The 27849-nt window shown below is 38.5% G+C and overlaps 1 protein-coding gene across 1 annotated transcript; it reads right to left on the reverse strand.

Moving 5' to 3' along the window:
- Positions 1-320: 320 nt before the first annotated feature.
- Positions 321-27849, reverse strand: LOC111718922 (zinc finger protein 180-like; the record flags this gene model as incomplete). The annotated part of the gene is made up of 5 exons (XM_031957086.1): positions 27800-27849; positions 27053-27132; positions 3607-3733; positions 2590-2685; positions 321-877 (listed from the first exon to the last, which is right to left on the reverse strand). Coding segments are annotated over exons 3-5 (687 nt in total), but the record flags the coding sequence as incomplete, so codon positions are not given.

The following is a 27849-nucleotide window of genomic DNA, read 5'->3' on the forward strand; positions in this document are numbered from 1 at the left end:
CATTGGTTACATTCATAAGGTTTCTGTTCAGTGTGGAATCTCTGATGTAGAGTAAGATATCCCTTGTCTCTAAAAGCCTTTCCACACTGGTTACATTCATAAGGTTTCTCTCCAGTGTGGATTCTTTGATGTTTAATAAGATCTCCTTTAATTCTAAAACCCTTTCCACACTGGTTACATATATGAGGTTTCTTACCAGTGTGGATTCTCTGATGTACAGTAAGATATCCCTTGTCTCTGAAAGCCTTTCCACACTGGTTACATACATAAGGTTTCTCTCCAGTGTGGGTTCTCTGATGTACAGTAAAATATTTCTTATATATAAAACCCTTTCCACACTGGCTACACTCATAAGGTTTCTTCGCAGTGTGGATTTTCTGATGTTGAGTAAGAGCGGCCTTACTTCTAAAACCCTTTCCACACTGGTTACATTCATAAGGTTTCTTACCAGTGTGGATAATCTGATGGTATTTGACAGATTTTTTGGATGTAAGAGCCTTTCCACACTGGCTACACTTATAAGGTTTCTCCCCAGTGTGAATTCTCTGATGTCCAGTAAGAGATCCCTTATATCTAAAACTCTTTCCACACTGCTTGCATTCATAAGGTTTTTCTCCAGCGTGGATACTCTGATGTACAGTAAGAGATTGCCTTTTCTTAAAACTCTTTCCACACTGGTTACATTCATAAGGTTTCTCACCAGTATGGATTCTCTGATGTGGAATAAGAGATTGTTTACATGTAAAACTCTTTCCACACTGGTTACATTCATAAGGTTTTTCTACCGTGTGTATTTTCTCATGTGCAGCACGGATTTCTCTCCAAAGGAAGTTTTGGTTCTGAATACTTTTCTTCATTTCAAGTCTGACCTCACATCCTGTAACAATAAAAAAAAAGGGCAACAACAAACAGGAAAAGAGACCCCTCCCACATACATACATACACACACACTTCCCTCCATCAACAGAATAGAAGCTCAATTAAAATCTATTTCCCCAGGCAAAGAAAAAACTCTTATGAGGGCAGCATCAGTCCCTTAATGATCCCATTAGTTGACATTCCAAACATGACATAATTTTTAATGGACTTCAAGCACAAATAAATTGAATCCTCATAATAAACTTGTGACAACACAGAATACTTCCATTGTCACTACTTTCACAATTCAGGCCACCACTTCAGAGGATAGAGAGACTTGAGCCAAAGCCCTGTAGCTGAGACAGGAATTCACACCCAGTGAATGGGCAGGCTCTGCCTTCAGTATTTGACAAATTAGTTCAACTCTCATTTTTTCCCCTTTTCCTTTCACAGTACATTTGGTGATCACTCTCAATTTTATTTTTTGTCTGTTACATTATCTGAAGTCACATTCAGAATATGTTTTTTTTTTTTTTTAACCTGAGACGAGATTTTGTTCTGATGCAATATTTTTTTTTTATTGATAGCAACAGCTCATAATCATATCCCCCTGCATATCCTTTTTTAACAAACATAATGTTTTAAAAATGCTGGAAATCACCCACATCTGAAAATATGTGTCATGTAGGAAACTGAGTTAATCATCCTGTGGCATGGAAGGGTGATGCTTGTTATTGCACCTCTTCTTCCTTTTGAAGTTCACAAGCTCCTTGAAGGAAGGAGACAATAATCCAAGGATTTGACCCAAAATTTGTTAATACAGAGACTGTATGAAGTTGCAAATTGTCTCCTGGGATAAAAAGTAAGTGTACATGTACATGTCTACCTTAACAAATATCTTTCTCAGTAACTTAAAATGATCATGATTGGGAATGTACAGCTTTTGGGGTTCATGGGGTCCTTCCCTCAAACTCTGATGCATCCTAAGTGCAACAGATTCTTTCAGATTCTCAGCTTGACAAAAAAATCATTTCCAAAATTCCAGGAAGGTTGGACGTTCATGCATAAAGGGCCACAAGCCTGCAAAGATGCTTAGTGGCTCTTTTGCTGCCCCAGAACAGTTCTCCCCTTTCTGAATTACCGAATAAGATGATCACATCTCATTAAACCTGTAATCTCCAGATCAAGATATTATCTTGGGAGAGGATTCTGAGAAGATGGTGAAATATGTTGCAAAATTTTAAGCTCTCCTTATTTTCCCCACAAATAGAACCAATTTCTGTCTGAGGGCAAAGAGATAGTGAAAAATCAAGATATGGAGCAGAAAAGGGGTTCTCCTGATCCAATCTGGGAGGATCTGAAGAAAGAGCCGAGACAGAGGATTAACTTGTGGCTACCTCTGTGGAAACATCCTGTGGGGAATCCCTTGGGAAAGCTGGGTATGGTTGCAGCCTCAGCGGGAACCAGAGTTTTGCCTACTGGGGAAAGTGAAATAGGAACAGAAGACTGGGAAGACCAAGGGAACCTTCACAGATTAGAAACTCTAGGCTCAGCTGTGAACTCCAGTTTCAGTGACTGGACCAAGAATAACAGAAAAAGAGATCTGCCTAAAAAGTATCTGAGAAAGAATTCCAAGGCTGGTCTTTCCCCAAAACCGAGCATTTACTTCATGGTAGCTTCCAGGAGCCCCTTAAACCACAACTCTTACACCCCTCCTTTCACCTCACTCACCTGGAGAGCAGCTACCCAGCCATTCTTGGTCCAGCACCCAGGGTGCTTGCTTTTGCTTAAAGTAAGAGATCATATCTTCTCTGGGAACTGAAACCCCTGTGCATGGAAATAAGGTAGATATCAAGGAAAGAAGCTTGAAAATTAGTCACATCATCCTGTTGTACAACTTTTATTTGGTGATAAGAGTCAAATAGCTTCTCCCCCTTCCCCACTTGTTATTCTATTAGGTTAATTTATGGAAGAAACTTAGAACCCCATTCCTGGATAAAAAGGGTAATTGTAAAATTATTCTGTACATATTTCTATTAGTTCTTTATCTGGATGCAAATCACATCTTTGTTCACTTCAGCTTTTTCTTAATTTGGTTATTTAGAATAATCAAAGTAACTTAATTGCCAGAAGTTTTTCCTCAACATATTGTTGCTAATGTATTTAAAGAAGGCATAAGGCACAGCCCATGGGAAACAGTAGATGAAAATGAATGCTGATTCCCTTACCTTCCTTTCCCACCACTGGTGCTGAAATTTGAAGGAAAGAGGAAAGAAGCTTCAGGACAAGTTTCCTATACTAGAAACAACCACGGGCTTTGGGCTACAGAGTGATGCTTGCTAAAAAGAAGAGTATTCCCAATCCTAGCCCTGTGCCAAAGAGAAACAGGTTGTCAGCAACAGATCTTTCGGAGCAATTTTCAGAACTTTGGTAGACCAGTCTGTGTCCAGGTAGAGGTCAACCAAAATCAGCTTATTAGATTCTTGTGTGAGATGCTTCCACACTGGTTTGATCTCTAACTTGAAGCTACCTAGAACTATTAAGTGACAGTTTCAGGAACAACAAAGGACACCCTCAGTTTTCTATGATACCAGCCAAATTTATACAGGAGGACTCTGGTGCTTAGACACAGCAGACAAGAACTTTCTGCTTTCCCACTGGTATACCCCCCCCCCCAACCTTGTATTTGAGGAAATGATGATACATCCCTAGATTGCAGATTCAGAGTTAACCAGGAAATGTCCTTACCTAGGGACAGCAGGTTCTGGGCATTCTCCAGCATGACCTCCTTGTACAACTCCCTCTGAGGAGGGTCCAAGAGGCCCCACTCCTCCTGGGTGAAGTTCACAGTCACATCCCTGAATGTCACCAAGTCCTAAAGCACCAAAGGCATGAGACATAGAGCTGAAAGTCACTTCAGAATTCAAGAATACAACCAATCCTCCCCAATTTACAAGAGGAAACTCAAGCAGTGAACTAATTGGCTCAAAGTTCATGCCATTTCTGTGTGGCAGTCAGCTCCTGCAAGCACGGTCATTAAGAGTCTTACTAAATTTTGAGAAAAGCATTTTAGACAATCAACTGGTAAAGCTGAGAAAAGTCTTATCATTGAATGCATTTCCTTGTGGAATCAGAAAGAGTTTGTGTTTTATTTGTGAGATAGATGGATCTGTGGAGAGCAAGAGGGTGATGGGAAATTTCTTCCTCAGAAGAAGTGATTTCAGTAATGTATTTAAAGACAATTCTGCAAAGAGTCTGAGAAGTTAGCAAGTACAGCACGCTCTGGGAAAAAAGTTTTATTTCTTCTGTGAGGTCCCCCTGGGGATGATGTTGATATGGACAAAAAAACTAATGCCTTTATTTGGGTTGGAACTTGATGGGGACCTTGTGTCGCACCGAAAGCCATTGCTTTCCTTTGTTTAAGGCAAATATTCCTCAGTTTTAATTTTTCATTACAGGGAAACAAGAACTGGAAAAGAGGCTTCCTTAATTTAAAAAAAAATTAAGAGAGAAAATATTGTCTTTTTTTATGAGAAATAAATGTTTTACAAATATGCCTAGCAATGTATAAGCTGGGGAGAACAGGAATCATAAAAATAAGTTAAGGAGCCAACAGATGGATCCTATATAGAAGAAAGTGGCCAGGAGTGGGAATACCCTATACTTGGGAAGGGCCATCTCTATTTCCCACCTGCTATAAGTACAACATTTTAGATGTCTTCTTTGAAACATCTGTTTTTTGTTCTGATGTGAACTTTGAGCTTATTCACTCCCTTTGTCAGCAAGAACCCAACCTGCCATTATCAGGCATAAGAAGTCCCAACTAGCCTGTCTTCATAGAGTGACTGGGAGAATGGAAATCTATCCCTCAAACTTCTGGGCATCTGTAAACAACATCTGAAATTCTGATTACCATGTTTTGGGTATGTGAACCAGTCTGCCAGGTGGATCCCATCGGGCTCCTCTTTGATACCTCCCTGTGAGCTCCCAAATGCTTGCCTGGTACTTCTCCCTCCTGCCCTAAGAAAGCGAAGTCTACACCCAGAGAGAGGAGCATGGGGACTGAGTGCGCATTATGACATAGCATTTTCACTCTTTTTGTTGGTGTTGCCTTGAATTTCATTTTCTTTTCTCTTTTTTTTCCCTTTATGATCTGACTTTTCTTGTGCAGAATGATAATGGTATAAATATGTATGGTTATATTAGATTTAACATATATTGATTACTTGCTATCTAGGGGAGGGGGTAAGGGGAAAAGGGTGGAAACTGGAAAAGTTTTCTATTGGTTAGTGTGAAAATTTATCTTTCAATGTTTTCAAAATAAAAAGCTTCAAAAAAGAAAAAAAAAATAAAGTCCTTCCATACATTTTTTATTCTCTTTTGCTGAGGCAATTGGAGTTAAGTGACTTGCCTATGATTACACACATAAGAAGTATTAAGTGTCTGAGGTCAGATTTGAACTCAGGTCCTCCTGACTTCAGGGATGGTGATTGTGATTGCTGATGTGGGTCAGGTCTGGATGGAGGGCACTCACCTGACCAGGTCTCAAGCTCACAGGGCTCATTGCCTCTGGCTCCAGGTTCTCTGTGTACACAGAAAATTAATCGAGGTGACTCCATGTTGTAAAGTTCCTCTGACTGGGCCCTAGTCTCTATCTACCCCAGAGTCCTGCTGCCTCCAGCCTTTATGGTCCCAAATAGGGACCAGCTACCAAAGGTCTGAATAATGTAGGTCAGAGCCTCTGCTGTGCTTTCTAGAGCCCCCAAATTGTGGTATCACAATAAACTATGCATTCTAGAGCCCCCACAGTGGGGTGACAAAATACACCATCCAGACTATCTCTCTGGAGGATCTCAGGACCAGCTCAAGTCTTTGGGTTTAGTGGAGGAGTGTAGGCAGGAGATCCACCAGGATGATCAAACATGGAGTTCTCTTATTTCACCTCCTTGCAGCCCTTAAATACCTAAGTATGATTACATCATTACAGTACACGGAGCATGTAACAACTAGAGAACCATTATATCACCACAGCACATGGTGCAAGTGCTAACTATAAGCACCCTGCTTTTGGTATGAAAATGTCTCTTTTTTAAAAATTATACCTTTTTATATACAAAACATATGCTTTGGTAATTTTTCAACGTTGACCCTAGCAAAAATCTCTGTTTCAACTTTTCTCCTCCTTCCCTCCACCTCCTCCCCTGGATGGCAGGCAGTCCCATACAAGTTAAATATGTTAAAGTATATGTTAAATACAATATATGTAATATATATGCCTCTCACTGTAAATATCCCTTATTTCAGGTAGAACACAGGTGGTCAAGCCCTCCTTCACTTCTCAGGAAGGGTGAGAACAGCAAAGAAAGGTGGGGAACCAAACCAGACACTGTCAGCGGGTTCCCTCTGTGCTAAAGGATCTTATACCTTACCCAGAGTTCCCCCACTATCTGTGGCCCTCTACATCTCCCCCTTTCTTTTGTTTTAGTTGAAACAGGTATACATACTGGTTTTTATATTATATCTACTGTCACCTGATTTAACAAATGTCACAGAACTATCCCCGTCTCCTCACCTCAGTGTCTCCCAACCCTCAACACCATGGAGAAACCAGATACTCAGTCTCTATAATCTTGTTTTCTATGTTTTACTTCCTCCAAATTATATATTAACTGTGAGAGACCAAGCTTCTAGGTCTTTGCATGAACAAAAGTCTTGAACTTGACTTATTTTGCAACTATATGCATTGCCAAATAAACTGTTGCCTGGAAAAAAAAAAAAAAAAAGAAGAAACAGGGATACATAAATCCAATAGCATGGGAGGTATTACACAAGCAAGTAGTAATATAAAAGATTTCCTATAGTGTTCTTTTCTAAAATACAACTGTTCTCTGGGAGCACATTTCTCGGGGAGGGGCAGGAGAGGGGACTTTCGGAGGCAGCCTTAGTTTCGGTTCCATGTAATAATCACCTCAAAATGCAGGCAGGTGTTAAAAGTTCAGTCCTTTATTGTCTCCTTTAAAATAGCCTGGTAAGTTTTCTTAGGTTCCGAGAGCTCTTATTGCTAGTCCTTTACCTATGCCAGCTTCAGTCTCCAACTCCTCTGAATCCTGGCTCTGAATCTCCCAACTGATTTCTGGCTCTCAATCTCATCTACTGACTCCTGCTTTTTCTATCTCCTCCTCTGATTCCTGCTTTCTCAATCTCCTCAAGAGCTCTAGTGCTTGTCCTTTTATATGCTCTTTTAGAGGTGTGAACTCAAAGGTTGATTCCTCCTCCAAGAGAGTGGGATTGTGGGTTCCTGACTTATGAATCTCCTCCACTGAACTTGTGAATCTCCCAAAAGTGTGAACTCCAAAGATGCTAAATACATTAGTGAGCTAGAGAACTTGTTAAGTACCATTCTAAATTAGACAAGCAACTTATCATTTTGTAAGAATCCTAACAATTTCCATGAGTCCTGGAAGAAGGTATATAAATAACAATCACATATACTTCCTTCAGAATTTTTGGAGGCTATATACAATTGGTAGTTCCTTAGTGTTTCTATGGTCTTTTGTAGACATGCTTCTTACATTTGTTTCTCAGGTGCACACCTCAAGATATCATCCATGAAATGTAATAATATTACTTTTGGAAATGCTTTTCTTACTAGAATAATAGCAGCAATCATAAACATTTGACACATAGTAGGACTATTTTTCATTCCCTGTGGTAAAACTACCTATTCATATCTTTTATAAAGCTCAGCTAAACTAATGCCAGACACTAAAAAGTCAAACCTTTTCATATCCTTCTTAACTAGAGGGATAGAATGGAAACAATACTTAATTGTGTATTACCCAAAGAGGCCATTCTCTAGGCAACTGAGTAGGGCATGGAAGTCTAGCTAAAATGTTCCTATTATTTCCATCTGTTCATTTGCTTTTCTCAAATCAGTACCATCCTCCATTTTCCAGATTTCTTTTTTATAGCAAATACAGGAGAATTCCGAAGACTTAGAGAATGTTGTAAACGACCTTGCTGAAGTTGTTCCTGTACTACATCTAATCATTCTTGAATTTTTGACTAGTCAAGGGCCACTGTTCTACCAACACTGTTGTATTAGTTTTACATTGAATGGGAACAGGTCAGAGCACAGGCAGGCCTTCAACAGCAGCTCTGCCTAAAAAGCCCAAGTACTCAATTGTAATTGTGACATGGGGTGGGCAAAAGTGCTGTATGGACGGTGCTGATGGTGTCAATGCCCCTACCACTCCTACTCCCTCTCCCAAGAAGATGAAGTTGAGAGAGCAGGGTCAGGAGATGGTAAATGCCCTAAGGGCACCTACTTGGGTGTAGGTGGAGGGAAACTGAGCTGTGAAAGTAAGAAGTACTTTCAACTGACGAATGACTTGTATTCTTATAAATTTGACCCAGTTCTCTATATATTTTAGAAACAAGGCCTTTATTCATAAACACTGGCTGGAAGCTTTCTGCTTCCTTTCTAATCTTGAGCTATATTGGTTTTGTTTGTGGAAACCCTTTTTAATTTAATGTAATTAAAATTATCTAATTCTAATGTTGCCTACTCCTCTTTGGCCATACATTTTTTCCTTCTCCAAAAATCTGATAGACAAACTATGCTGTGCTCTCCTAATTTGCTTATATTATCACTCTTTACACTTCAGTCTATGATCATTCCAGCATTCTGCATCACATATGGCCTTTGTCACTCTCTATCTTGTTTCTTCCCTTACAATTATACAGTCTACTAAATGACAATGTTTGCTGTAAATGTGCATGCATGAAATTTTGTTGCGACAGTGTTGGTGATAGGGTCTTCAGATGCACAAATCTTCACTAATAACTGACCAGTGCTGTTGCTGTTTTCAACCTATTCCACCCAAAGACATTCCCTTGTCTGAGCCTAGTATAACCTTAAAATTAGCCAGGATTAGATAAGCTTGTCCTCTTTTGGCAAATTGAGGATGAGCATCTCTAGTCTTCTGAAAATTTTCCTTTGACCTCATCAAGGTTCCTCATGGTGGGAAGATAGTCACTGATCATGTAACCATGGCATTTTCCTACAGGTGCCAAGGGCATTGTTATAAGCCTGACATTAAGTCTTTTTGGCAGACATACAGGGTTGCTGATTTGAACTGGTTCATTGCTAACCTATACCAACTTCACAATGCTCCCTCCACTGCACTCCCTGCAGAAAACCTTGTATGTAGCTCCGACTTCAGTAAGGTGGCCTTTATTTGCCAGCCTTGTTTCACTCAGGGCTGCCTTTTGGATGAGACACCTACTGAATTCTCTGGCCACTAGAGCTGTCCATCTTTCAGGTTTGCTGCATTATCCATAATGGTGACACATTCCAAGGACTGATGGTGAATGAAATCTTTGTACAAGTTTTTATATGTATCTGTTTGTGTGTGTGTGTCTGTATTTCTATCACAGGATGGGGTCCACCAACCATGGTAGACAGCCAGGGCTGATTAAGCAGATTTTATTGTACCTTTTCTGGTCCCTTCCTCATAAAGGGGGATTTTTTTTTAAGAGCTCATACATCTAGGGAACTGCTACATCTCACTGCTGTGTCCAGTGAGAAGATGGCTGCATAGCTTGGGTACTTGTGTGTAAGTTGTGACTATAGCTTCTAGTGTATCCCTCCTGTTGCTTCATCACTTACCTGTCACTACAGGACTTTGAAATAGGAAGAATGGTTAAAATAGTCTTTTGACTCAGGCCCAAATTGGATTTAAGCAAGATAAGAGTTGCACAAAGTTATTGTCTTCCCTTTCTCCTCCATAATGTTCACAGTGCAGCGGCAGGACAGAGTGAGGAGTCGGGATGATTGCAGTGGATGATGTTTTTGATGACTACGGAAGCTCTAAACACTCTACTTTTTGGACAACAGAGGGAGGAGGCAGTATGAAGTAGGAAGACCTGGTCATGAAAACTCAATGGCTCTAAAGACTCAAGATAAGGAAGGCTACTTTATTCTTGCTGCCCTACCCTTCATGCCATGAATGCCAAGGGAAGGGGGTAAATACACTAGAAGCTGAGATCTGGCTTGAGTTGTCAGTCATCCTGAGCTTCTCAGTATTTCTTTCTTTCTTTCTGTCTTTTATTTTTATTTTTAATAGCTTTTTATTTGCAAGTTATATGCATAGGTAATTTTACAGCACTGACAGCTGCCAACCTTTTGTTCCAATTTTTCCCTTCCTTCTCCCTCCCTCCCTAGATGGCAGGATGACTAATACATGTTAAATTTATTAAAGTATAAATTAAATCCAAAATAAGTATACATGTCTGAACCGTTATTTTGGTGTACAAAAAGAATCGGACTCGGAAATATTGCACAATTAGCCTGTGAAGGAAATAAAAAATGGAGGCGGGGAAAATATAGGGATTGGGAAGTCAATGTAATGGTTCTTAGTGATCTCCCAGAGTTCTTTTGCTGGGTGTAGTTGGTTCAGTTCATTACTGCTCCATTAGAACTGATTTGCTTCATCTCATTGCTGAAGAGGGCCAGGTCCGTCAGAATTGATCATCCTATAGTATTGTTGTTGAAGTATAAAATGATCTCCTGGCCCTGCTCATTTCAGTCAGCATCAGTTCATTAAGTCTCTCCAGGTCTTCCTGAAATCATCCTGTTGGCCATTTCTTACCTGAACAATATTATTCCATAATATTCATATTTCTTAATATCTATCTATCTATCCAATATGATGCAAATGTCCATCAGTTTCACCTGTTGCAGCCTCTGTAGACACTGCCCCATTCTACCTCCGTTCATGTCCCTGTCTAGATCACCTCTGCCTGGTTATTAAGAGAGCCTAATTCCCAGTAAGATCAGGGTGAAACAATGGTGCCATTTTCATCACTATAATGCAACATTGTACTAGAAATGTTAGCTTTAGTAAAAAGAAAAGAAATTGAAGTAATTAGAGTAAACAACTAGGAAACAAAACTACCATGCTTTGAAGATGATATGCTGACCTACAGAATTCTAGAGAATCAACTGAAAACTACAAGAAACACTTAACAACTTTAGCAAAATGGAAGGACATAAAATAAACCGATATAAATCATCAGCAGAAAGAACTAGAAAGAGAAATCCATTCAAAATTCCTGGAGACAATATAAAATATTTGGGTGTCTCCCTGCCAAGACAAATCCAGGAATTATATCCACACAATTAAAAAATACTTTTCACAGAAATATAATTATATATAAGAAATTGGAAGAGTGTCAAGTGTTCATGGGTAGCTACATGTATAATAAAAACAATAATTCTATCCAAAATCAATCTACTTATTCAGTGCCATACCAATCAAACTGCCAAGAAATTACTTTATAGAGATGAAAAAATACTAACAAAATTCATCTGGAAGAACGAAAAGTCACAAATGTCAAGGGAATTAATGAAAAAATGCAAAGAAATGTACTATAAATGTACCTAAAACTATTATAAAATGGCAGGCATCAAAACCATTTAATAATATAGTGGATCACTGCTATAGTTTAGGTTCACTAAGCCACAATAGTCAATGACTATAGTAAGTTAATGTTTGATAAACTCCAGCTTTTGGAATAAAACTCACTATTTAATAAAACAGTGTGGCAGAAACTAGGTATTAGCCAACATCTAACACTCTATACCAACATAAAGTTGAAATGGGTTCATAACTTTGACATCAGACAAGTAGATTTTGTCTACTACAAGTATATTAGAGAGTAAAGGATATTCTACTTGCCTGATCTGCAAAGAAGGGAGGAATTTATGGCCAAAGAAGAAGTAGGAATATTATGAAATGCAAAATAGATCATTTTAATTATATTAAATTAAAATGTTTTGCACAAACAAAGCCAATGCAGCCAAGAGTAGAAGGGAAGCAGAAAGCTGAAGGGGGAAAAAAATCAGCCAGTGTTTATGATAAAGACCTCATTTCTAAAATATGTAGAGAAGTGAGTAAAATCTATAAGACTGCAAGTCATTCCTCAGTTGATAAATGATCAAGGATATGAACAGATACTTTTTAGATAAAGAAATTAAAGCCATTTCTAATATGACAAAAAATGCTCTAAATCATTATTGATCAGAGAAAAGCAAATTAAGACAACTCTGAGGTACCATACCTCTCAGATTGGACAAGGTGACACGAACAGATAATGACAAATGTTGGAAGGGATGTGAGAAAACTGGGACACTAATGCATTGTTGGTGGAAATGTGAATTTATCCAACCATTCTGAAGAGTAATTTGGAACTGTGCCCAAAGGACTATAAAATTGTGCATACCCTTAGTTCCAACAGTCTCACTACTGGGTCTAGATTCCAAAGAAATAGTAGGAAATGGTAAAGGATCCACCTGTGGGGAAATGTAGTATTTTGTAGTTGTGGTATTCTCTTCTTTTATATAATATATGATGGTTTTCTCTGGGAACAGGTTTCTTGGGGAGGTTTTCTGGAGGCAGCCTTCGTTTTAGTTCAGAGTAATAATCACCTCAAATACAGCCAGCTGATAAAATCCACATATTTATTTCTTATCTCTTTCCTTGGGCCTGGTGAGCTTTCTTAAGAGGCCTATCTCTCTGCTTGATTCCAAGAGCTCTTGCAGCTTGTCCTCGGTTTCTGCCTCTGCCTCAAATCAGACTTGTGGTTTTCAATCTTCCGAAATGACTTCTGGCTCTACCTCAACTCCCACTCATGGCTTTTCCTGAACTGACGATCCTCCACTCTCAATCTTTTCAATTGAACTTCCGACTGATCCTCTGTCAGTTTCTTATATATGATCTCCCAAAGGTTGACTCCTGCTCTGGGAGAGTGGGATTATGGGTTTCTGACTTGTAAATCTCAAACTGAATACTGCCTTGTGAATCTCCCAAAAGTGTGAATTCCAATGAGTACTTAAATACATTAGTGAGCCAGAGGATTTGCTAAGTACCATGTTAAATTAAGCAACTGATTTATCACTTTGTAAGGATTCTAACAGTAAGGAATTGGAAATTGAAGATGCCCATCACTTGGAGAATGGCCAAATAAATTGTGTTATATGAAAGTAAAAGAATATTTTTTATCTATAAGAAATGGTGAAGAAGATGATTTCAGAAAAGTCTGGGAAAACTTAAATGAACTGATGCTAAGTGACATGAACAGAACCAGGAGAATATTATACACAGTAAAAACAAGATTATGTGGTGATCAACTGTGGATTTGACTCTTCTCAACAATGCAATGATCCAAGGCAATCCCAATAGACTTGTGATGGAAAATACCAATCGCATCCAAAGAGAGAACTATGGACATTGAATGTAAATTGAAACATAATATTTTTACTTTTTGTTTCTTTTTCCCCCTTTTGGTCTGATTTTTCTTACACAGTGTGACAAATATTGAAATATGTTTAAAAGGATTTTATGTCTGGGAAATGAGTATGAACACTACATAGAATTCCTAATCCCTCTATTTTTGTCCACTAGCATTTTGATTTCCTTCACAGGTTACTTGTACACTATTTCAGAGTCCGATTCTTTTGTACAGCAAAATAACTGTATGGACATGTATACATATGTTGTATTTAAATTATATTTTAAGATATTTAACATGTATTGGTCAACCTGCCATCCAGGAGAGGGGGTAAGGGGAAGGAGGGAAAAATTGGAACAAAAGGTTTTGCAATTGTCAATGCTAAAAAATTACCCATGCATATATCTTGTAAATAAAAGGCTATAATAAGAAAAAGCCCCCAAAAGAATATTAAATATAAAAAAATAGGGATTGCATGTATTTAACCTATATATAATCATATCATTCCTATCTTGGGAAGGGGAGGTAACAGAGGAAGAGAGAAAAATTAACACAAAGTCTTACAAAAATAAATGTTGAAAATGATCTTTACATGTATTCAGAAAAATAAAATGCTATTAAAAAAATAGTCTATTGGTACATCTGCCTCTCTCAAAGCTCTCCTTCCTCCAAACCCTTATCCAGTCAGCTAGTAGAGTGATTTCCTACAATGCAGTTCTTATCATGTCACTGTCCTACTCAATAAATTCCAGTGCCTTCCCATTTATTTCCTACAAGATCAAATAAAAATTCTCTGGGGAGAATTTGGGAAGATAGTGTAATAGGTCAGAAAATTCCAAGCTCTCCAGATTTCTCCCTCCTCCTCTCACCCACAAAACAAGAAAAGTACCTCAGGATGAATGTAGACTGGTGAAAAACAAGTAAGAGTTGGGCAGAATAGTGGTCCTCCTGGGACAACCCGAGAAGACCTGAAGAAAGACCATAGGATAGAGATTTGGCCAGTGTGAAATATAAACACGTCCAGGTTAAGTCCTCTGGAACAGCACCTGGGGAAGCACTGGGGCTAGCAGGATTCAGAGATGGCCTCAATCCCAATCACAGGAACTTTCACCTCCTAGGTAGTTCCGGGAATTGGGGTTTGTGTCCAGGAAGATTGAGAGAACCTCTGCTGATAAGGAACCCCAGCTGAGGTTGTGGCCCTGGGTAAGAAAGAACCAGACATGCCCAGTGAGTGCAGAAGCAGTGGGATAGGCTAGTTGCTTGGCACTTACAGGGAGATGAAGTTCTGGGTTGGGAGTTCCAGAGGGATGAACTGAAGTAAAGCCATAAACTTCTTTTCCTCTACCCCAGAACTACAACTGAATGTACTAATAAGCTTATTTGAAAGAAATTAGTAAGCAAAGGAAAAAGAACCCAAGTATAGAAACTTAGGATAAGAATGTAGAAGATTAGGGTCCATCTTCAGAGGATGCTGAAGTAATTAAAAAAAAATCTTTTCTACCCCAAAGAGTAACATTAAATTGGTTCCCTGCCCAGAATGAATTTATAGACTGTAAATTAAATGAGACGGGTTGAGGAAAAACTGAAAAAGTGGGGAGGGAAAAGCAATAATAATAATAAAAAAAAAAGATAGTGAAAAGAAAATTATCCAACTAGAAAAAGAAATTCAGAGTCTTAAGAAAGAATATGACTCTTTGAACATTAGAATTGGTTAAGAAGAAGCCTGTAAAGTTATGGGAGACTAAGACAAAAAACTAAATATAAAAAATGAAAAAAATTGAAGAGAATGTGAGACATCTCATAAGAAAAAGAACAGATATGGAGAACAGATCAAAAAGAGAAAACATAAGAATAAATGGACTACCTGAAAACTATGATCAAAAAAATAAAATCTTGTATAATATGACAAGAAAGAATTGAAGAAAATTTGTCTTAAGTATAGAACAAGAATGGAAAGTTGAAAGAGAAAAAAAAAATCTGCTGATCATCACGTAAGATCCTACAAGGAAAACATACAGGACCACCATTGCTAAATTTTGAAACCCCACAATCAAAGAGAAAATGTCATAAGGAGCACCAACATCAACCAAAAATTCAAATATGCTGAAGTTGTGAAATACCATATACTGACAATCAAAAGAATTATAGGGTTGTGGGCAAAAATATATCCAGGAAAATTATGTATAATATCGAGTGAAAAAAAATGAACATTAAATGAATTGTTAGATTTTCAGGATTTTATTGCAAAGATGAACTAGAGAAAATTTAAGACATAAGAGCCAATATCAAAGGTTAATTTCAAGGGACCTCAAAAGAACAAATTTTTTTATTTTTTTTAATGTGGAAATATAAATCTTATGTCTGAGACTGTCATGAATAATTGGATAGTCCAAAAGAAAGACTGGGATAGAGTTCAGTATGATGTGACTAATAAACCTAGGAAATAGGGGCAGCTAGGTGGTTCAGTGGATAGAGTGCCAACCCTGAAGTCAAGAGGACTTGGAGTTCAAATTTGGTCTCAGACACTTAACACTTCCTACCTGTGGGACCCTGGGCAAGTCACTTAACCCTAATTGCCCCAGCAATCAATCAGACTAGGAAATAGTAAATATGGTAATTACGCTATACAAATGAGGTTTGAGAGCAAGGACCAATAAAGAAGAATTAGAAAAGGAGGACTGGTAGTTCTGAAATCCTACATGTATATGTATACATACACTATGTATATGTATTGGTGAGTGTGTGTGTGTGGTTGTGTGTGTGTGTATATCATATCTAGATAGGTATGTATGTATCTATATGTATGTATCTATACCAAGAAATGCTAGGGGCAGGTCACCTCTCGGAGAGCCTCCACAGCTGTGGATCATAACATCTGAGGGAGTTGCAAGGCAGCCTTTGCTGACACAGGAGTTCCTTGTGGACTGGGAAATAAATTGGAGGAAGAGGGAAGAGGAGAGAAGTCAGACAATGCAATGGCCTCTGTGTCAGAGGGGTCAAGAGAACAGCAACTGCAGCTCAGTCTCCTTGTATCACCATCATCCTCTCACAAGAAGGGATCCATTTGGGACTGAATCGGAACCCCAGCAGCCACTGGTAGGTGGCTTCCAATATCACAAGAAAGAAAGGTATAATAAAACTCTCCAAAATCTATAAAGAAGAAATATAATAAGGCAGGAGTGATGGTGGGAAAGGAGATTGGAGATAAGTGTGCAAATTAATGAAAATGGGATAAAAAGGGAGGGAAAAGGTGGGAAGGATCCTTGGAATGGTGGGGGAGGCTTAGCAAGGGAAGGAAATAAAGTAGAAGAGTTACCAAGAATAGCAGAGGGGATACACAGAAACACACTAACAGTGAGTAGGAATAGAATTTGTTACGAAAAAAAATTGGGGTAGTAATCACTGATCTCAGACAAAGTCAAAGTATAAAAAACTATTCATGCAAAAGAGAAATCTACATTATGTGTCAGCAATATTAACATTGTTTTTAATGTATGTGTATCTGCATCTATTTGTATTTGTATATGTGTGTGTATAAATGTATGTTTACATAAATATATCCATTTTTGGGGGACGGAAGTGGGGAAAAGGATTAAGTAAAAGGGCACAGCACAGAACAAGAAAAACCTACAAGGAAACAAAGAAAACATGGATAGTTATGAATACAAAGACTTCTATTATTATGTTTTCTTCAAATGTAAATTTATTTTTACATGTTTTGAATTCTCCCCTATGTTCTGCTGGGCACATGATAATGTGTTGTTTTTAATCCTTTTTCTAATTTCTTTTCTTTTATTTTGTATTTACTTTTTTAAATAATGAAGTTAAAAAGTGAAACAAAAGGTTTTTCAAAAAGGAGAAAAAAGAAAAAGAAATTGCTTCTCCACACCCTTTCTAGTCTTAGAGCTTACTCTCTAACACATGTCCTTTAATTCAGTGGCAGTAGCTTCCTGGTTTATCTCAGTTCCAGGCATTTTCAATGGCTATTCCTTATTCCTGTAATAGTTTTCCCTTGAAGTTTAGACTGCCAACCTCATTATTTTCCTTTATGACCCAACTGAAAACTAAAACCTACAGCAAGTATTCACTAATCCCTCTTAATTCTTGTTCCTTCCCTCTTCTAATTAAGTCTAATTAAGTCCTAATTAAGTCCGTTCTGGATTTAGCTTGCTTTGTACACATTTGTATATTATTTCCTACAATGTATTGTACATTACTTGAAGGAATTGTCTTTGCCTCCTAATTATTTTTTTTAATCCTCAGTGCTTATCATTGTGGCTGGCACTCAATAGGTGTTTGATAAATGTAAACAGAATTGAATCGAAAAGTTTTAGTCCTTGATAAAATAAATGATAAATAAAACAAATGCCATATCATTCTCCCTGTCCTTTCTTCCCCCTCCTTTCATGCATCTTCTCATGTTGTAATGTAATCCCACAAAAAGAGATCAGAAGATTCTGTCCATAATACCCTTTGTCCTCCTCCACACTGTTACCTCCCCAGATTTCTTCATTCACTCCTTTTCCCTTGTGTACTTTTAGAAAAAAGTCTCTTACTGGTCTTTCTTTTGTTACTTTTTACTGTTGTCTACCTTCAATTTTGTACTTCCTTAGTTTGGGGTATTTAAGAAATAAATGATCTCTTCCATTGTGGTTTTCATTTTCCAAATGTTTTGGGCTCCCTTCGTTAATAAACATGTACTTTTTGTCCCATATTGTTAAACTCCCATCTGCAGGATAGGTCACATTGACTGTATCCTGAGCTCCCATGCTCTGTGGAGCACTTCCTTTCCATCCTCAGTTCTAGAAGGTTTGCATCAGTCTGGCATTATTTCAAAGTCCTTTCCTTTATATTTGAAAATCTTTCTCCTGGTGGCTTGTGGGGTTTTTGTTCCTAAACTGAATTGTTAAATGTAACTACTATCAGTTTCAGAGGTTGCTGTTTTATTTTTAAAGTCATTATTACATTTTAATTTATAGAATAAAAAGAATTTCCATAACATAATACAATACAAAATTATTGCATATGAAACAGCAAATTTATTATTCAAAACTTGCTATTCCTTTCAAATATACAAGAAATTTTGTTAATTTCAGCCAGTTCTCAATTGATGGGCATCCTTGCCATTTCCATGGCACCACGAAGAAACATTTTATAATATATTTTCCCCCCTGGGACACTGATACTTCGTTGATGGAATTGTGAATGCATCCAGCCATTCTGAAGAGCGATTTGGAACTATACTCAAAAAGCTATCAAACTGTGCATATCCTTTGATCCAGCAGTGTTTCTACTGGGCTTATATCCCAAAGAGATCTTAAAGAAGGGAAAGGAACCTCTATGTGCCAACATGTTTGTGGCAGCCCTTTTTGTAGTGGCCAGAAACTGAAAACTGAGTGGATGCAGGTTGGAATCTTTACAAAGTGTTAAGACATTGGAGTTGATAGAGACAATAATTATCTAATTTGGCCTGGTTCAATATGATTGATTTGATCTTAAGAGATATTTTGGGCCAGAACTTGAAACAAGTTACTAAGTACAACTGATGGAAAACAATGCTTGTGTTCACACCTTTAGAGAACTCATAAGTATCTAAGTACTCAATGGAGTTCACACATTTGGGAGAATTCAGGGTTTAGAAAGAGATAACTGAATTCACATCTCCCTTAGGGCCAGAGAGCACTCTGGGAGATAACCCAGAATCCTTCTCTCTCCAGAAGGCGGAGTTAACCTTTGAGAGATCATATATATATACAGGAAGCTCTTAGAGCTTGGGTTAGTTACTTGAGAGTTTACTTGAGAGTTTTCTGGGGAACATCCACTGGGGTCGGAGACAGAGCACTCTGAGCTCACAAGCCCTGTCTTCGAGGCAAAGAGATTCACTGAATCTTCCAACTTGGTGCTGGCTGGAAGCTGAAGAAAGCAGAGGCAGAAGCCAAGGATAAAGCTGCAAGATCTCTTGGAACCAAGCAGAGAGATAGGCCTCTGAGCTAACTGGGCTATATTGATGGATTTATGTACACAATAAAAGATCTGAACCCTTTTATCACCTGGCTGTGTTTTGGAAAAAGAACACCACAGATGCTCATCAACTGGAGAAGGGCTGAATAAATTGTGGCATATGAATGTTATGGAATATTATTGTCCTGTAAGAAATGACCAGCAGGAGGATTTCAGGAAGGCCTGGAGAGACCTGCATGAACTGATGCTGAGTGAAATGAGCAGGACTAGGGAGACCATTATATACTTCAACAACAATAGTATATGATGATCAATTCTGATGGACGTGGCCATCTTCAACAATAAGATGAACCAAATCAGTTCCAATAGAGCAGTAATGAACTGAACCAGCTACCCAGTGAACGAACTCTGGGAGATGAGTATAAACCACTACAGAGAATTCCTAATCCCTCTATTTTTGTCTGCCTGTACTTTTGATTTCCTTCACAAGTTAATTGTACACCATTCCAAAGTCCAATTCTTTTTGTGCAACAAAATAACATGTATACGTATATTGTATTTAATATATACTTTAACATATTTAACATGGATTGGTCTACCTGCCATCTGGGGAAAGAGATAGGGAGAAGGAGGGGAAAACTGGAACAAAAGGTTTTGCAATTGTCAATGCTGAAAAATTATCCATGTATATATCCTGTAAATATTTAATAAACTCAAAGACTCCAGCTTCTGGAATAAGAACTCACTAATTGAAAATATTTACTGGGAAAATTGGAAAATGGTATTACAGATACTAGGCATAAATTAATATCTCACACTCTCTACCAAGATAAGGTTGAAATGGACACATGATTTAAACTTAAAGGGTTATGCTTTAAGAAAACTTGGAGAGCAAGGAATACTTTACCTGTCAGATCTTTGAAAAAGGAGGAATTCATGACCAAATGAAATAGAGAACATTATGAAATGCAAAATGGATAATTTTGATTATATTACATTAATTTTTTTCACAAAGAAAGCAAACACAACCAAGATTTATAGGAAACCAGAAAAACTGGAAAATAATTTTGACAGGCGGTGTTTCCAATAAAGGCATTATTTCTAAAATATATGGAGAACAGTCAAATTTTTAAGAATGTAAGTCATTCTTCAATTGATAAATGGTCAAAAGATATGAACAGTTTTCAAATAAATTAAAGCTATTTATAACCATATGAAAATTCTTTACTTTACTTGATGATTAGGAAATGCAATTTAAAATAACCCTGAGGTGCCAACTCACACCTATCAGATTGGATAATATGACAAAAAGAAAATGATAAATGGTGATGTGGGAAAACTGGGACACTAATGCATTGTTGGTTGAGTTGTGAACTGATCCAAGCATTCTAGAGAGCACTTTGGAACAAAGCCCAAAAGGCTGTAATACTGAGCATATCCTTTGATCCAACAATACCACTAGTAGGTCTATAAAACATAAGACCGAAAAGGACTTCTTTTTCTGTTTTTTCTCTTTTTCCCTTTCCCAATCTGATTCATAAAAAAATGTTTAGTTTGAAAGTTAATATATATGTATAGCCAGAATAAATAAATCAATTTAAAAATAAAATAAACATTAAAAGCTGGGAAAAAACTAATTTAAAACCCTCAATTAAATACCAAATTAGAGATTCTGAAAATGAAAGGAGAGACTGAATGTAAATCAACACATGCTATGTTCACTATTTTTTCCTTCTTCTTTGTTCTGATATTTCTCCCATGATTCATAAGGAAATATATTAAAAAGATGAATGTACATGTATAATCAAAAAAGTTGTTTTTACATATAACTGGGGAAAATGTTTTTAAAAAAGAATGATTAAGTGGTTGATACAGCTATTTGTAGGACTTAGCTCTTATTCTATTAATTACTGAAACTAAATCAGATATATCTTCAGTGTGATTTGGTGTAATGGGCTGAAGCTCGAGTTGATGCACTGAGGTCCCAAGTATGTGAGGCTAAATAGCAATTGGACAATACTCTATTACTATATGCTTGAGAAAGAATGACCCTGCCCACTCTCTGTGCAAGTTTTGATGTGTTGTATAAGAAATGATGTAGAGACGATTTGGTGGGTGGAGTGTGAGGGGCAGAGGGCTGCTGGTGGGGTTTGTGTTGCTGCTCTCACTTCCCATCCCCATTCCCCTTCACCTCCACCAAGAATAAGGATCAAGGATTTTCCTTAACCTGAATTCCTGACTCGGCTGATTTTAAAATATGTGGTCATCACAGTTTGGAAAATAGAATTTAGTACAATCCTTTTTCTTAGACTCATGTAACATATGGGAACATTTTTACATCCCTGGAAAATCAAATTTATTTAAGTTTACTGCTAATTAACATGAGTTTGTGCTATGTGTTCTATGATAAAAACACCTTTTTATATACAACTTATTTGACATGGACTGTTTTGAATTGAGAGCTTAAGCACCCTCTCAAGTTATTTTTTATAATCAGAACAAAAAGTAAAATCATTTATGTAATTATTGAACTCAAGGGTACTTGCAAGAGTATTGTTACTTACATTTTAACATATGAAATTGAATTTACATTATCATCTGACCATCTAAAGGCATGAAGGGTAGAGCAGCTAAAATAAGGTGGCCTTCCTTATCTTAACTGTTGAAAGCCAGTGGGGGTCTCATGACCACCTTTTTTATTTCATACTCCTTTCCCTCTGTCCTCCAAAAAGATAAAAACTTTTTCCTGGGTCCCTTTGTTTGGGAAATAAGTGGACATCTCCCAGATTGGTAGATTTCTACCTATTATCTCAATTAAAAAGCTTTTACTCCAAATCATGGCTTTGATTTATTTCAGGACTTAAAACTCCTGATTTTGATCCTGAAGAAATGGGAACATAGTGATGCCCTTCAGTAATAGGGAAAGTGTGAGGGTGGGTTTTGAAATATGGGGATAGAAAAATAAGTTCTTTTAAATAGTTTGGTTCTATTGGGCCATTCAATTTGAGCCATCTATAAGGGAAATTGAAGATATAAAATGGGGTAGAGAGATTGGGGCATGAAAAAGGATTTTGAAAATCATAAAAATATTAGAAATTAAATTCATGGTGCTGATAAAACCCAAAAAAGTAATAATGAGGCAAAAGAAGGGGATCAAAGATAGAAGAAGGAACCCCTTTATGGTTGGAGGTTTCAATCTCAGGAATATCCAAAAGATAGAAAAAAGGGTGAGAATGGAAGAAGGGAAATAGGAGAGAGGGGGTGTCCTAAAACCTAGAAACAGAGAGGATCGTGATGGGAAGAGTACGCCTGAAGAAGTCAAGGATAATGAGGATGGAGAAGGTGACCCTTGGTCTCAAAAAGAGCAGAGCAAAAAGGAGATAGAAGAGGTGGTGAAGGTGCAGAAAGAAAGGAATCATTGCTTTGTCCATTGCAGGCTGCCCCTACTGCACAATAAAAAAAAAAAAATCAGGGATACCTCTGGAAGCTTCTCCATCTTTCACCCTACAGAGCGAAGTAATCAGACAATTGCAGAGAAGGAGATTATAAGAGCCCTGTCGCCACTGGGGCAGGTCTCTCTCTTTCTCATACTTGGATCTAAGTAAGAGGAAGTCCCAGGATTAAAGCTTGTGGCCACTGGGGTGCAACTCTCCTAAAAATTTTGAAGGAATTTTTCTGAAAAGCCTCTTAAAATAAGAAAAGAGTCAAATTTTAAAAATAAGAAATTTCCCTTAAAATTAAAAAAAAAAGGAAGAGTCAGTTTCAGAGAAAAAAAACGAATAGACAAATACTATCTTGGAGAAACAATTAAAAAATTTGGACAAAAATTTTAATTGGCTATTAAAAAGAAAAAAAATAAACAAATTTAAGGGATAGGGAAAATTGGAAATTTACCTTTTCTGAAATTGAATACAAATTTATAAAGTTTAACTATCCCCAAAATTTAAAAATACAAACCCGATAGCAATTCCCTGAAATGGTAAAAAAAGGATGAAAAAAAAAGGGAAAACAATTAAAAAATATTTTTAAATTTTTTATTACAACTTTTATATCAAAACATATGCCGGAAAACATGATTCAAAACCTTTTGGTTCCATTTTCCCCTTTTTTCAATTTTATTTGGATGTCCCACAAATGAAATATAAAATTAATTAAAAATTTATAGATCAATTTAAATTATTGTTCTGAAAAATTTTTTAAAAGGAAAATAACTAAAAAACAAAAATGTAAAAATAAGAGAGTCTATGAGTTATTAGGTTGAATCTCAAGCTGAGGATCCAGAAAGAAGCAGCAGTGAGTGGGGTTCACCTTCCAATCTCCCACTTTGGGTTCTCTCAAAGCAGTTAGAGAGTTGGAAAGAGATCCTAACCTAATCTAAAAGCATGAAGACCTACCTGTGGAGTTAAAAGTTCTAGGCCACAGAGCTTCAGAACCCAATTTCAACCCCTTGTAATGAGTCCTGATCCATTTATCTTTTCAATCACTGTACTGACTTTCAAGCAGGACCAGGGGAAGAAGAATCACTAATAGCTACAGGCTGTCTCCCCATCCCCTAGTCACCGTTTACTTTCCCTTCCTCATCTTCCCCATTGGGTTAAATGTAAAGGCTGAAATTATGGAGGAGCAGTCTCACTACCAATCTTCTCCCAGTGATCTCTACCAAATCCAATTTCCTCCTTATTCCTAACATGTGACATTTCCTCACAGATCTGGTGAGAACCAATTAGGGTTTTTATGAAACTTTTTTTCCTTAGTAATTACATTTATAGGTTTTCTTTTCCAGTGTGGATTCTTGATGTTTAGTAAGATGTCCTTTAGTTCTAAGTCTTTCCACACTGATTACACTTACTCATAAAAGGTCTCTCGCCAGTGTGTGGATTCTCTGATGTAATGGGACCAGAGAGGAATTTTTACATGTAAACCCCTTCACACTGGTTACACTTATAAAGGTTTCTCCAGAGTGCATTCTCTGATGTACACGTGGATTCTGCGCTTTTGTCACACAAAACCCCTTCCACACTGGTTACATTTGTAAGGTTTCTCTCCGGAGTGCATTCTCTGATGTATGGTGAATGATTCCTTATACCTGAAAATCTTCCACACTGGTTACATTCATGGGTTTCTCTCCAGTGTAGGTCTCCTGATGGAAGAGTGAGAGGTGTTTGTATGGCAAAACCCTTTCCACACTGCTTGCATTCATGGGTTTCTCTCCACTGTGGAATAGCTGATGTACAGTGAGATATTGTTTGTTGTCTAAAAGCCTTTCCACGGTAGTTTACATTCATAAGGCTTCTCTCCAGTGTGTGGAGTCTCTGATGTACAGTAAGAGTTGCCTTATCTCTAAAGTCTTTCCGGTAGTTTACATTCATAAGGTTTTCTCGTCGAAGTGTGGATTCAGCCCGATGTACATTAAGATGCCCTTATTCTGAAAACCTTTCCACACTGGTTACATTCATGGGGGTTTCTTACAGTGTGGGTGCTCTGATAATAATGCACTAAGAGCTCCTTTATCTCTAAAACCTTTCCCATTGGTTACATTCATGGGTTTCTCTCCAGTGTGGATTTGATGTGCAATGAATATCTCCTTTTCTAAAACCCTTTCCACATTGGCTACACGCATAAGGTTTCTTCCCAGAGTGGATTTTCTGATGTTCAGTAAGAGTTGTCTTACCTCTAAAACCCTTTCCACACTGGTTACACTCATAAGGTTTCTTGCCAGTGTGGATTCTCTGATGGTATGTGAGAGATTTTTGTATGTAAGCCCTTTCCACACTGGTTACATTTGTGAGTTTCTCTCCACTGTAGGTCTCTGATGTGAGAGTGAGGGTGTTGGTGTCTAAAACCCTTTTCCATTGGTTACATTCATGAGCTTCTCCCCAGTGTGGATTCTGTGATGTTCAGTAGAACTCCCTTATATCTAAAGTCTTTCCACATTGGACATTCATAAGGTTTCTCCCCAGTGTGGATTCTCTGATGTACAGTAGAACTCCCTTATTTCTAAAAGCCCTTTCCACACCCCAGTTACATTCATAAGGACTCATCAGTATGTATTCTCTGATGTACAGTAAGATTTCGCTTATATAAAGTCTTTCCACACTGGTTACATTCATAGGTTTTTCTCCAGTGTGGATACTCCTGATGTATAGTAAAGGGTGCCCACATTCTCAAACTCTTTCCACACTGGTTACATTGATAAGGTTTCTCTCCAGTGTGGATCTTCCTACAATCATCGAGGAGTTAAAGTTGCCTTTTCGTAAAACTCTTTTCCGCACTGGTTACATTCATAGGTTTTTCTACAGTGTGTATTTTTCATATGCAGCATGAAGTTCTCTGCAAGTGAAGTTTTGGTTCTGAATACTTTAGCTTCATTTCAAGTCTGATCTCACTACCTTAACAATAAAAAAAAGTTCAAAAAAAAGGGTACAACAAACGGGAAAAAGACCCATACACACACACACACACTTCCCTCCATCCAACAGAATAGAAGCTGAGGTTAAAATCTATTTCCCCAGACGAGAAAAAAAACTTACACTTAAGGCAGAATCAGTCCCTTAATGTGGGAATAGCCAGCACTAATCTACAGCCACATAAAGACACATTCCTAACCTTAAATAGGAATCTTCTAATCACATCCTAGAGACCAAGCACTGCCTAACTTTGAATAAGAGCGGAGAGTATCTAGGCATCCCTAATCACATCCTTAGAGCTTCCCCTATGATACGAGACACCTGACAGCTCATCCTTGGGCGGGATACCAGCCGCTTGCTTAGGACCCCCACCCTGTACAGTGTTTGCAAGCCCTGCCTCCTTTCCCTAGTGCTATATATATCTGTACTGTGCACCCATTAAAGAATGAGGCTTGATCAGATTGATTTGTCTTGTCTCCATTTTGCTAGTCCTCTCTCTCTTGCCCTTATCTCTTTTCTTCCAGGGTCCCACACACTCTGTCTCTGCACAAGAAGCTGCTGTATATGTTTGTGATGGAATATTATTGTGCTATGCGAAATGATGGGCAGGATGCTCTCAGAAAAACCTGGGAAGATTTTTATGAACGGATGCAAAGTGAGACGAACAGAACCAAGAGAACACCGTACACAGGAGCAGCAATATTGTATGATGATCAACTGTGAATCCTTAGCTATTTTCAGCAATAAAGCGATCCAAAAAAATTCTGAAAGAATTATTGTGAAAAAATGTTATCTTCTGAGAACTGATGGAGTCTGGATGCCTACTGAAGGGCACTTTTGTTTACTTTCTTTTTTCTGTTTTCTACCACATCATGACTAACATGGAAATGTTTTGCATGACTGAAGATTCTTACCCTATATCAAGTTGCTTGCCTTCTTAATGAGGGTGAAAGGGAGGGAGGGAGAGAATTTGGAACACGCATTCTGAAATAATTAAAGTTTAAAATATTTTTACATGCCGTTGGGGAAAATATAAAATATTAAATGAAGAACAAAGAAAGTATCCTACCAGTATCCATTCACGAAGGAGACAAAAGTCAAAACACAGAAAATAAACCCCAAGCCAATATCATTAGTGAATATTGCCTCAAAAACTTAAAATCAAATCCTATCCTATTCTTGACAATATAGCTATGACATCTATGCAACAGATGGGCCCCCCTCCCCCACTCATGGTGCCCATTGCCTTTGAAATGGATACAAACAGCGACAGCAAACGTGCTTGGCTGTATCTTGTGCTGCCTTATCCAGGTTGTCACCGTTAACAACCCTGACAATTGTGGCAACTGGATCAAATGAGAGAAAGTGTATAAGCTGAATAAGGTGGCACATAATGGGGAGATATAAACGGCCCCAACCTCCTTCCCAGTCTTCCTACCCCTCATTCCCTTCTCCTTCCTCTCCATCTCCTGACTCTGCCTTTACAAGGATCAAGGCGGGGGAGGGGAGATGAGTCTCAGGCTCGGACCTACCTGGGGACCTGCGAGCACAGAGCGGGCTTCCAGAAGGCAGAGAGAGCTCAGCTGCAGGCAAGGGAGGATGATCTCAGCACCTGGGGAAGGAAGAGGGATCTCTGACGCAGGGGAGTGATCTCAGCTTCAAGGGAGGGCGGGGGCTCCCAGCTCTCAGGATCTCAGATGCACGGAAGACCGAATGTCCTTAGCTAAAAGACTTCCTCCTTGCGGCCTCACCTGAAAGACATCCTGCTTCCGGATTACTGCGGAGGCGGGGTGGGGAAGGGGGGTCCTCCTAGTCCCAAAACCGAGACTCTGTCCTGCAGCTGAAGCCTCTGGGCTGATTTAACACTTTCTTCTCATCACACCCTGTGTCATCACTTAGGACTCCTCCCGCCTTTGCTCCCTGATCCCCTCCCCCACCACACAATGACCCCCTCTCCTGCCCGAGACCCCTCCCAGGCTCCCAAACTCCGCCTCCGGGCTCACACTCCCCCTGGGCCACCCCCTGCCAGGCTGCGCCCCCCTGAGAGCTCCTCCTTCCCAAAGCCGCCTCCCATCCCCTCCTCCTCCTCCTCCCCAGCAGAAAGACTATCCAGCTACCCCGGCAGCCCCACATTAAGCCAGAGCGATGGATCTTATTCTTTGAGGAACTTGCCCCAAATGGCTCGCGGGAAAATCGGGGCGCTACCCACGGTTACTACTTGCGGTGGTAAATGGGGATTGGATTGCACGGAGCTCTCCCACTAGGACTGGGATCTTTACCCCTTTTGGGTCTCCCTTGACAAGCAGACCGGACTTGAAGCAAAATACCC

Source organism: Sarcophilus harrisii, chromosome 2 (assembly GCF_902635505.1).
Source record: "Sarcophilus harrisii chromosome 2, mSarHar1.11, whole genome shotgun sequence".
Classification (NCBI taxonomy): Eukaryota; Metazoa; Chordata; class Mammalia; order Dasyuromorphia; family Dasyuridae; genus Sarcophilus; species Sarcophilus harrisii.